Source organism: Enhydra lutris, unplaced genomic scaffold (genome assembly GCF_002288905.1).
Source record: "Enhydra lutris kenyoni isolate GAN:26980312 unplaced genomic scaffold, ASM228890v2 scaffoldscaffold17, whole genome shotgun sequence".
NCBI classification, from domain to species: domain Eukaryota; kingdom Metazoa; phylum Chordata; class Mammalia; order Carnivora; family Mustelidae; genus Enhydra; species Enhydra lutris.
In genome coordinates, this window is record NW_019154101.1 from 7,275,955 (window position 1) to 7,288,339 (window position 12,385).

A 12,385-nucleotide genomic window follows, 5' to 3' on the forward strand; every position below is an offset into this window, starting at 1 on the left:
TTCCGGGAAGCTTTCCTTTATGACTCATCGGTTCTGTGTTTAGCCTTCTCCTCCATCACTCCCTAACTTTTTGAAAGTCAGGGACCTGATCTATACTGTCAAAACCCTATTAAGGATTTTTTAAAAACCCAAAGCCAATCTAAGTACCTCACAGATTAAATGGAGAAACAACTACACCTGAAGAGTAAACTAACAGCATGTGAAATAAAAACATGAACATGATACAAGGTAATAAGTAATAAATACATTTCTCTATTGGCATATTTGAACTTTGTCATAACACATTTGAACCTGATTTTATACAGCACCATCTCATCCTATAACAACACTGTCTTTCAGGTAGGCAGAAACTATGTTCCTTTTACCATTGAGGAAATTAAGGCTTAGAAAGCTTAAGTGACTTTTAAATGACCTCACAGCTACTGAATAGAACCAAATCTAGAGCTCACTTCTCTGACTACTAGTCCAGTGCACTTCCCACAAACACCATGAGTTCAAAAGAGGTTAGATCTCTCTGAGACAGAACGACTGAAAAAGATGGAAACTGAGGAGGGCTTTGAAGAATGGGGAATACTCTGATTAGTAGAAGGATGTGGAGGCCACTTAGTATTTCAAAAAGGGGAACTGTGTGAGTACAGATATACAGGTGAGTGTGAGGATGATTTATGTAGAGTACAGATTTTTCTTTGAAAACCATAAGAAATCAGGTTGGATAAGCAGGACAGGAAACTCTAGAGTGGCTGGTAAACTCAAGGTAGGGACATTTAAAATCAATAGACCAGGCATTAGAAAGCCAGGAGGCACATGATTGGGAAATTTAAATTCTTTTTAATATCATCTGGGGACAAACATAATTGAGAAGGCAAATTTATAGCAGAGAAAAATCTGCTATGTGTACAATTCATTTGAGAGCTCTTAAATGAAGCTTTTCCTAAACACTAAGAAATAATTTCCCTACAAAGAATCAAAAATTCCCGTTCCAATTCTCTGTTAACTTGAACTCTGGACTGAGTACAAGTATCACTACTCCAGGGTGGTCAGAGGCTTTCCTGGTCTGCAGGTGAGGTGAGTGGCCCAGTCTGATGGTCACCTGTGTCTCATTTCCTATCCCCCCCACCCAGTACCTCCTCTCACCATCTCCGTTTACCTGCAGTGTTCACTTGTGAAGGTCTCTTGACTTCTGAATGGTTTTGTCTGGAACTGAAAACTATCTGTAGGGAGAAAAAGATTATCTTTCATTATCTATCTTTGTATTAACTGAGAACATTTCCAATTCCTGACTACCTCTCCTCCGAAGCTTAGTTCATGACCTAACTGCTTATCCCGTTGTTAAAATGGTAAGTTTAGGTTTAATATTAGCCTATACAAAAAATAAAATGATAGATTACAAATTCCTTAATGCCAAGTATTTATGATTCAAATAGTAACTCCCCTGAAACCTCCCAAACCAGCCCCTAATTTTATTTGCTAGAGAAATGAATAAAGAATATGTCTACCCAGTTTGATGGCTACTTCTAATAGAGGAAATCCCTGAATATATCTGGAATGAATTTATGACAAGATGAGAGTAGACCACAAAGTTAGACCTGGGAGGAAAATCATGAGGGCATCAGATGCCATAGTCCATGAGAGTCACTGTGGTCAGCAAGGGGTTTCAGCTTTACCTTTTTCTTTAAACTGGCCTTAAACAGCCCTTATCCCTCAGCTCTGACTCTTCCTCTGCAGTTACCTTCTCAAAAAGCAAACACTGGGAATGATGGGGAGATGTTACCATTAGGGCTCAGAAGCACAGGTCATGGGATTGAAAGGGGTCCCAGGGAGCTGTGATAGGGAGGACTTGTGTTAAATAAAAGGACCAGCTCTCGGGGCGCCTGGGTGGCTCAGTGGGTTAAAGCCTCTGCCTTCGCCTCGGGTCATGATTCCAGGGTCCTGGGATCGAGCCCCATATTGGGCTCTCTGCTCAGCGGGGAGCCTGCTTCCCTTCCTCTCTGTCTGCCTCTCTGCCTACTTGTGATCTCTGTCTGTCAAATAAACAAAATCTTAAAAAAAAAAAAAAAAAAAAAGGACCAGCTCTCTGAATACTGAACCATGTCAAATAAGGTAGGGTAAAGTGAGACAAAGGTAACTAAAGAAACCGGAGTTTGGCAGCACTACTGCAACGCAGTTTCCAGGGGCACCCGCACATCATAGCTGGTGTGTCTAGGGCCCTCTAGATTCGCGCGGTACCTGTTGTGCACCGCCATGCACAGAGGCCCTGAATCTGGGAAGTATCCTCAGGGTTTGGTTGTGCCAGGAAGGTCTCGAGCCTCTCTCATATAGACTGATCAGGCTGTGTAATCTCAAGCTGACACTGGCCTCTCAAAAGGAAAAAGTCATATAGGAAATATGAATGGTAGGTTAATTTTTTCCTAGACCAGGACATTCACTGTTACTTTCCTCTTTCTCCTTGGAAAATACAATAGTGCAAATGCCCAAAGAGTTCATTAGTCAATGACTAATTTTTCCAAGTCATTGGTCTACCTTCACAGAATCATCAGAATGTTACAGCTAGAGCAGACATTAAAGATTAACTTCTTGATTCTAGTCCCTTACCACCAAAAATTCACCATCTCTCCCTTATCCCTCTCCGCTGCCACCACCACCAACTACTATCAAAGCAGAAAAAGAGATTTGGTTAGGTCTTAACAGCTGCCTTCAAATATTAAAGAAAGGGCTACTCTAATTTGCATTTCCCTGATGATCAGTGATACTAAGCATCTTTTCATGTGTCTGTTGGCCATCTGAATGTCTTCTTTGGACAAATGTCTATTTTTGTCTTCTGCCCATTTTTTTAATTGGATTTTTCTTTTGGATACTGAGTTTTGTAAGATCTTCATATATTTTGGATACTAACCTTTTATCAGATATGTCATTTGCAAATATCTTCTCCTATTCTGCACGTTGCCTTTTGGTTTTGTTGTTTCCTTTGCAATGTTAAAGCTTTTTATTTTGATGTAGCCCCAATAGTTTATTTTCCCTTGCCTCAGGAGACATATCTAGAGAGAAGTTGCTATGGCTGATGTCAAAAAGGTCATTCTAGGCACCTGGGTGGCTCAGTGGGTTGAAGCCTCTGCCTTCGGCTCGGGTCATGATCCCAGGGTCCTGGGATCGAGTCCCGCATTGGGCTCTCTGCTCAGCAGGGAGCCTGCTTCTCCGCCTCTCTCTGCCTACTTGTGATCTCTGTCAAGTAAATAAATAAAATCTTTAAAAAAAAAAAGTGCTTTACAGAAAGGTCATTCCTGTGCTCTCTTCTAGGATGTTTGTGGTTTCAGGTCTCACATTTAGATCTTTAGTCCATTTTGAATTGATTTTTTGTATGGTGTAAGAAAGTGGTCCAGTTTCATACTTTTGCACGTTGCTGTTGCTGTCTAGTTTTCCCAACAGGGTTTGCTGTAGAGATCGTCTTTTTCCGAATGGATATTCTTTCCTGCTTTGTCCAAGATTAATTGACCATATAAGTATAGGTTCATTTCTGGGTTTTCTATTCTGTTCCATTGATCTATGTGTCTATTTTTGTGCCAGTACCATACTGTCTTTTTAAAAATTATTTATTTATTTTTTTAAATTTCTTTTCCACCCAGTTTGATAGCTACTTCTAATAGAGGAAATCCCTGAATATATCTGGATTGAATTTATGACAAGATGAGAGTGGACCACAAAGTTAGACCTGTGAGGAAAATCATGAGGGTACCAGATGCCATAGTCCAGGAGAGTCACTGTGGTCAGGGGGGTTTCAGCTTTACCTATTCTGTTCCAGAATTCATTGCTCCATGCAATACATGCCCTCTATAATACCCACCACTAGTCTCACCCAATCTCCCACCACCCACCCCTCCAAAACCCTGATTGTTTTCCAGAGTCCACAGGAGAGACTGTGGACTCTGAGATACCATACTGTCTTGATCATTATAGCTTTATAATATAACTTGAAGTCCAGAATTGTGATGTCTCCAGCTTTGTTTTTCTTTTTCAAGGTTGCTTTGGCTATTCAGGGTCTTTTGTTGTCATTCCATACAAATTTTAGGATTATTTGTTTTAGCTCTGTGGAAAATGCTGTTGGTATTTGGATAGGGATGGCATTAAAGGTATAGATTGCTTTGGCTAGTATAAACATTTTAATAATATTTGTTCTTCCAATCCATAAGCATGGAATGTCTTTCTATTTCTTTGTGTTGTTTTCACTTATCATCAGGGAAATACAAATCAAAACTACAATGAGAGATCACCCCATACCTGTCAGAATGACTAAAATCAACAACATTAGAAACAATAGGTCTTGGTGAGGTTGTAGAGAAAGGGGAATCATCTATAGGTGGGAATGCAAACTGTGCAGCCACTATGGAGAACAGTATGGAGGTTCCTCAAAAAGTAAAAAAATAGAACTACCCTATGATCTAGCAATCACACTACTAAGTATTTATCCAAAAAGTACAAAAACACTTATTCAAAGGGATACATGCACCCTGATGTTTATAGCAGCATTATCTACAATAGCCAAAGTATGGAAGCAGCCCAAGTGTTTATCAATTGATGAATGGACAAAGATGTGGTATCTATGTGTCCGTTTATCTATCTATTTATCTATCTATCCATCTATCCATCTATCTATCTATGGAATATTACTTGGCCATAAAAAAGAATGAAATCTTGCCATTTGTCATGACATGGATAGAGTCAGAGAGTATAATGCTAAGTAAAACAGTCAATCAGAGAAAGATATAAACCATATGATTTCACTCACGTATGGAATTTAAGAAACAAAACAAATGAGCAAAGGGAAAAAAAGACAGGCAAACCAAGAAATAGCCTCTTAACTACTGAGAACAAACTGATGGTTACTAGAGGGAAGGGGTTGGGGGATGGGCTGAATAGGTAATAGGCAATAAAGAGGGCACTTATGATGAGCCCTGGGTGAGGTATGGAAGTGCTGAATCACTATGTTGTACACCTGAAACTATTACACTATATGTAAACTAACTGGAATTTTAAAAAAGGGCACAACTCTGGAAAGCTGGTGAAGTTGCAAGAAGGTAGACTTCACCTTGATGAAAGAAGCTTTGTTACAGCTATTGACAATGAAATGGGCTGTCCAATAACTGGACAAACAAAGAAGGTGAACTCTCATTTGGGATGTGGTAGAAAGGCAACCAGCTTTAGGGAGCACCCATCCAATAATGCAAAGTTCTTCAAGCAACCAACTCATATTTATTCCTAAATTCTCACTTCTGGCATTATCTCCTTCAAGGGAGAGCTTCTCCTACTCATTTCTCAGGCTAAGCCAATGGCCCCTTCTCTAGGTACCCCAATGCCTGGGTATGCTATTTTCATTGCCTTTACCATATCGTACTGGAATTTTCTATTTGCATGTCTGTATCAAACCCCAAAACTGATAATTTCAGGGACCCATGCTTACTCATTTTTTATTCTTAATACCTAGTCGCAGCATCTGATACATACATATGTATCATATATGTGTACAGAGCTTAATAATAATAATAATAGTAATAATAATAATAATAATAATAAGAAGAAGAAGAAGAAGAAGAAGAAGGAGGAGGAGGAGAACAGTAGCTAAAATGTACTGAGCACTAACCACGTGCCTGGCACGATCCAGAGCATACTATATATTTTAGCTCATTCAATTCTCACAAGAACACTATGAAATTGGTATTGTTATTTTCCTCAATTAATTGAGGTTAGGTAACTTGCCCAAGATTGCCAACCAAAACAAGCACAATTTCTGAAGTTCCTTCTAGCTCCGAGATTACATTTTTCTTCTTTCTGGTGATTCAGGGATAAATGGCTTCTTCTGCTTATTTTTCTACCTTAATCTGATTCCACCATTTGGATAAAGAACTCCAAGTACATGAATACGGAGAAGTGCTCCCCACGTGTCCTCTTTCTGCTCCCTGGATTTACCTTGGGGAGAAGGCAGCTGCAACCTGTCTGTGATCACTTGTGTTAGTACTGAGCCAGTATCTTTGTAACTACAGAACCGGGAGGTCCCACTGTAGCTCTTGGCAGAACAGACAGCAAAACGGTGGAAGGGGACAAAGTCGCCCCCCTGACAGCTCCCACAGCGGCAGGCCAAATCTTGGAGAAAGCATGCACATTCAAGGTGCAGGGCTATCTGCTGTGCCTTGGGCCACAGCTCCCAAGCAGCTTCTCGTAACAGTGGCATTCCAAATGCTAGCACCCCTGTTTGAGGTAGGGATAATTCCTCTTGCAGACTGAGAGGAGAGTCAGCATCTGAAATATAGGAAAATCTATGTGAGAATCTCCCTTAAAGGCTTTTTATGCTATCAATAGCAAACTCCCAATCACATGCTGCTAGTTTATAAGAAAATTTTGTTTACATTTCCTCTGTATAAAGTGTATTACACAAATCTGAGAATGATATTGACCATATCTTGTACAAAGTACCACAGAGAAGAAATGGTCAGTGGTACAGAAGTACACTGAATAGATTTCTTAGATGCTTGTCCTAAATTGAGCTTTTTGACTACAAATTACTATAAACATGAACTCATCAGAAATGCTCTGTTCAGGGGTGCCTGGGTGGCTCAGTAGGTTAAACATCTGCGTTTGGCTCACGCCATGATTTCAGGGTCCTAGAATCGAGTCCTGCAGGGAGGGAGTGTGCTTCTCCTGCCTCTGCCTCCTTCCCCCTGCTCATGTTCTGTCTGTCTGTCTCTCAAATAAATAAATAAAATCTTAAAAAAAAAAAAAGAAAGAAATGCTCTGTTCAAAGGTAAGGCCCCAACATATTTCAAAGTCAAAGGGAAATTATTTGTGGAATATATGTGCTTTGGTAGTCTATGCCACAATTTTAACATGTGGAGAATTTGAGATTGCAAGCTATTTAATGTATATCTTTCTCTGCTCATGTCTGTTTCAATTCCAGATGTGTTTATCCTCCTTGTAAAGTTCAAAATTAGGAACAGTTTATTCCTTTCTTATTATTTATATCTAGAAACCAATAAAAGATTATGAGAATATTTTCTGAACCAAAAATCAAGATACAGATACTTAACACATGGGGTTAACAAGGAGCTAAAATTCTCAGAATTAAGACAATTCTGAAAAATACAGGTTATTCGGGGCACCTGGGTGGCTCAGTGGGTTAAAGCCTCTGCCTCTGGCTCAGGTCATGATCCCAGTGTCCTGGGATCGAGCCCCGCATGGGGCTCTCTGCTCAGTGGGGAGCCTGCTTCCTCCTCTCTCTCTGCCTACTTGTGATCTCTGTCTGTCAAATAAATAAATAAAATCTTTAAAAAAATAAAAAAATACAGGTTATTCATTCACTATGATCACAGCTCTTTTGTGATTAAAATAATCACTTTCCCCATTTCTTAGCCATAGTTTCAGGGAATTGAGGCCCATGATAAAGGATACTGATGTTCTTTTGAACACAGCTATCCCCAGCCAAGGCGCCCTGTTCAGGTAAGAACAAGGAAGCAGCTCTTCCTCACCTGGCTTTTTCTTCTCCTCCTCTTTGGTTTGTTCAATAATTTTGATAGAGGAAGGCACTAATATTGACTCGGCAGGAAGCTCTTGACTCCTGTTGAACCAGCGGAGCACATGCATATCCACAAGAGCCCTCAGCACCTGAAGTAGCTTGTTTTTATTCCAGGCAGGCAGGAGGTGCTGCAGCAGATCTATGTGGAAGGAGTGACCAATGACTGCAGCACACTTAACCAGTAACTGCTCTTCTAGGCTCAACTGATCCAACTGGTTTACTGCTATTTCTGGGCAGGGAGGGAGAAGTGAACAAGCTTTCTATAAACATAGAATACATTATGTTGATAATCTGTTCACTTAAAAAATAAATAAATAAAAGGCTTGCTTTTGGTCCTGTCCTTCTCCACTCACCCTAACCTCTCAAGAGAGCCTTTTCTCCAAGTCCTCATTTGTCCTCATTCCCCATTCATTGTTCAACCAACAGCAACCACGAGGTTTTCACCACACCACTGAAACTATTCTCCCCATGGTCACCAAAACCTTTCTCATTTCTAAAAAGAACATCCCCTATCTGATGATGCCTACTCAATTCTGATGGTTTCTCCATTCTTTATCGCATCAATCATTATAAGCTTATTTCGCCCTCTTTCTATTCAACTCCTGTTATATGTATAACACTGTCTCTTTACTAGCACCACAGATAGGTTTTCTTAAATCTCAGCCACATTACCTTCCTTCCTTACTGCTTCCTCTAGCATGGGAATATGCAAAAAGGGAAACACAGGACCCAATTTTTATCAAATAACTAGAAAACTCTTCAATCATTAGTCAGCCCCAGAGAATAAGGGGCTCACTTAAGTAAAATATTACTCAAGTAGCATTACAAATCTCTTAAAAGACTCTTTGGGCAGTGCCAGAACTTATTTCTAGAAGGCAATTTATTTTTTAGAAGAAAATGGAGCTAGCATGATAATGAGAGACCTATATTCAATCACCAAATTACTAATGCAATGACATTTGTAATTGTTTCACTTGAGGTTTTCAAGGGACTTGCCTTTTAATAATGGTGGAAGAAGCACTGTATCCAAGTTCACATTATCCTTGACTGTGCAGATATAAAGTTCTTGGTCTTCTTCACAGCCAGCAGGAAGAATACCATACATTGTGGATTTCATGGCATTGGCTGTAGGGAAAGAAGACTATGACTGAGAAAACACCATGCTCATTGACTATAGTTTTAAAGGCACAGTATTACAAAAAGTTAGTCAAGAAACTAACAGGATGAAGATGGAGCATATGTTTAAAGTGGCTTCTCTACCCTCCTGTCTGCGAATTTTCTCTTAGAAACTAACAATATTTTCTCTACCATGTGGTATCCAGTATTTATACTCTTCCTGTTTACTTTCCAGCAGCTCCCTCTTCTATTATGTCACAGTGCCTCACAACCCTAGGATGCCTTTCCAGATTTACACGTACCTCTGCCCCTTCCTCCTCCCACTCTCCTCCCTTCTCCCACCCTCTCTAAATCATCATGTCATCCTTCTCATCAGTAATTAATGTGCAATACTCTATTGAACTCTTAGGTTTATAAATCCTCTTTTCCTATCCCTACCTCCTGGGCTGCTCAAAAAGGAACTGTAATAGATCGACTGGCTTGATTAAGGTCTCTGAAGCAGGCCAGGAAGGCTTACTCTTGCTTATAATGTTAGTAGGGAAAGGGCACATGCCTCATAAGGGTCAGGTGATGCCATAAAAAAGGATGAACCCCAGAAGCAGGACGACAGTAGAACCTTGGAAGCTAAGCTTACCTGAGAGGGTCTCCCATTTGCTCTTCTCCTCCTCCTCTTGGAGGTTGTGAAAGAGCAATATATCTTTGGAAAGAAGGTCCTGGCATAAGACCTCACAGTAGAGGGGGTTTCCAAAGCACCTGTGGAGAAGGTAGCTGTAGAAAGGTAAGTAGGGGATTGCTGACTAAGATGCCCACTTGAAGAGAGCCAAGTACAGGGAGGGATATTTCATACTGAGGAATATTTCTTCTTTTGTTAAAGTCAGCTTTTGATGATATATACTGATGGAGGCAAGCAGCAACACAGAAATGTAAAAATAAATTTTTTTTCTAATTAGTTTGAAATGTGTTTTAGTAGTAACTTCTCTTTAACTATTTTGTTTTTATTGCTATTAAAAAGAACTAATGTCCCCTTACAAAGAGCCCTAGAAAGTGACCTGACCACATATAACTGACACCAGAAGCAAGCCATCCAATTCCTAACTGTCCTGTGAAAACCTGGATGATGGCCTAGAGAGGTAGCCCTTTAATGGTTTACTAGGAGACTGTCTATCCTTAAATCTGATCTTGGGCCTTATCATGGTTACTAAGGTCATTCTTTCCCCCAACATGGGTGAGACCTGTGTCTTCTCACTTATATTATGGCACTGGCTCTGCCCTTAATGAAGTGCCCAGCTCGTCCTAGCCACTCACATCTGCAGCTCTTGGGGGATGCTCACCACCCCCAGTTCCCAACATGCCATTCTCAACAGTGAGGTTGTTGCCAACTTCAAAATGGGCACAAGGACAGCCTGAGAGCTCTGCAGGAAGTGTTGGGCACAGCCACACAGGGTGAAGATAGGGGTCAATGTCATCACCATGACGATGGGCACAGTGGAGAGTAATGTTTCCAAAAACTCCCAGGAAGCTGCATCCATATATTGGGCTTCGTCAATGAGGAAAATCAGTGGTGTTTCCCTCACTGCCTGAAAATAACAGCAAAGAAACAGTGACAACCTTTGATTAGAAATGAAGTAACCTGATTTTCAAATGTACCATGAATTTCCCAACAGCAATTTGAATAGAATATCGACACAGTCTGGGATTTTTGAGTAAAGTGTATCCTAGGGCCAGGTAATATTTTATTTCATAAATATAAAATATAGCCAAGTATACCTAATTTCTAAAGAAATGTACTTTCTTTGGACAAGAAAATAATCTAACTGAAAAACAAAATGAACATCAAAATATTCTCCAAATCAAACTTGAAGCTTTCAAACATTTCATTTTGGCCAAAGCTTCAGACTGTGGGAATTCATAATACTTTATATCAGTAACTTTCAAACCAGGCTGCACATCAGAATTACCTGAGTACTTCCTAAAACTACCAATTACCAGGCCCCACTCATGTAAACTTAAAAAAAAAATACACTCATTTTTATCTACATTCCCCACTCCCTTGCTGCAGCAGGTAACCTTTCTAAGGTGTTCACTGTAATGCTTTTGTTTGTATTGTGTTCTTATAAAATGTGCATCCTTTTTTAGTTAAGTAAATTTTCTATGTAAATGCTACTGTGTAAATCTCATTGTTTCTCTTTTTATTCAGAATTATTTTTAAGACCACTCAGTATTGCAATGTTTTCATCTATTCCCTTACTTCTAAACTTCTCCATTATCCTGCATAGTGTTCATCCATGAGTCCATGCCAATGCCTCCCTCACCTCCACAAACACTGCAGTAAATAGATTACCCAAGACATATGTCCAGTGGAATTGCTAGGTCTCGAAGATGCAGTTTATTAAAATTTGACTAGTAACTTCTAGATTTCTTTCCAGAATGACTACATCAGTTTCTGCTCATAGATATTTTTGACTCTGTAATCTGGGTTAAGGCTTGAGTGTATTTGTAATAAATAAGAGGTAAAACAGCTATCTGCTTGCATTCAGAAACCACTGTTTTAAATTAAGTTACTAAAATTTCATTAAGAACCAAGGGTCAAATAGAGCTACCCTATGACCCAGCAATTGCACTACTAGGTACTTACCCCAAAGATACAGATATAGTGAAAAAAAGGGCACATGCACCCTAATGTTTGTAACGGCAATGTCCACAATAACCAAACTGTTCAAGTGTGCGAGGAGCCAAGATGCCCTTCAACTGATGAATGGATAAAGAAGATGTGGTCCATATATACAATGGAATAATACTCAGCCATCAGAAAGGATGAATACCCACCATTTGCATCGACATGGATGGAACTGGAGGGGATTATGCTGAGTGAAGTAAGTCAAGCAGGGAAAGGCAATTATCATATGGTTTCACTCATATGTGGAACATAAGCAATAGTAGAGGAATACAGGGAAAGGGAGGGAAATTTGAAGGGGGAGAAATCAGAGAGGGAGATGACCATGAGATACTGTGGACCTGGGAAACAAACTGAGGGTCTCAGAAAGGAGAGGGTGGGAGGAGGGGATAATAGGGGGATGGGTATTAAGGAGGGTACGTATTGTGATGTGCAGTCGATGTTATACATAACTAATGAATCACTGAACACTAAATCAAAGACTAATGATGTACTATAAAGTGGCTACCCAAACATAAAAAAAAAAAAAAAAAGAAGAACCAAGGATCAGGGAAGAGCAAAGAATTTTTCTTGTATTCTGTGTAATGGGATTGGTTCAAGGTTAAAGATAGATAGAAGCAATGAAGATGTCACAAATAGGCCTAAGTCAAGGTGTACTATGGATAGATTAAAATAACCACAAACCACCTCCACATTTTAAGAGTTAATGGTATGTAGCAAAAATACCCACCTCCTGAAGCACTTGAAAAAAACATGCCTTAACCTTCTTTTGTCTGGTCAGGTCATCCATGTGCGAAACTTTGAAGGACAAGGGAAACTAACCAGGAAAATTATTCATGTATTAGCATTCATAATGACAATCTAAAAAAAAAAATACACAGGTTCTCCAAAGGGAAGAGAGAGTGATTCTATTTTGAGTGAGAATGGGTTTCTTCTATAGGACTGGGCATAGGGTCACAAATGCCACTCCAACAACAATTAGAGTTCAGTGAGTGAGATGGAAAGTCAACTGGAGGTGAGAGAGAGAGAGAGAGAGA

At 39.8% G+C, this 12,385-nt stretch overlaps 1 protein-coding gene across 12 annotated transcripts in view; it reads right to left on the minus strand.

The window, feature by feature from the left end:
* Positions 1-12,385, minus strand: part of LOC111147511 (adenylate cyclase type 10-like) — a 41,440-nt gene that overhangs the window by 9,663 nt on the left and 19,392 nt on the right. For 9 of the 12 annotated variants that reach the window (XR_002640634.1, XM_022503542.1, XM_022503546.1 and 6 more), the window contains 7 exons: positions 12,079-12,165; positions 9,980-10,251; positions 9,309-9,442; positions 8,555-8,683; positions 7,512-7,787; positions 5,959-6,288; positions 1,148-1,211 (listed from right to left, as the gene is read on the minus strand). Coding sequence is in view for 11 of the 12 variants with exons in the window: in XM_022503542.1 (XP_022359250.1) it covers positions 1,148-1,211; positions 5,959-6,288; positions 7,512-7,787; positions 8,555-8,683; positions 9,309-9,442; positions 9,980-10,251; positions 12,079-12,165 (1,292 nt within the window). In the remaining variant the exon portion in view is untranslated. The remainder of the gene's footprint in view (positions 1-1,147; positions 1,212-5,958; positions 6,289-7,511; positions 7,788-8,554; positions 8,684-9,308; positions 9,443-9,979; positions 10,252-12,078; positions 12,166-12,385) is intronic. The other 3 variants (XM_022503535.1, XM_022503540.1, XM_022503544.1) reach the window with 3 other exon arrangements.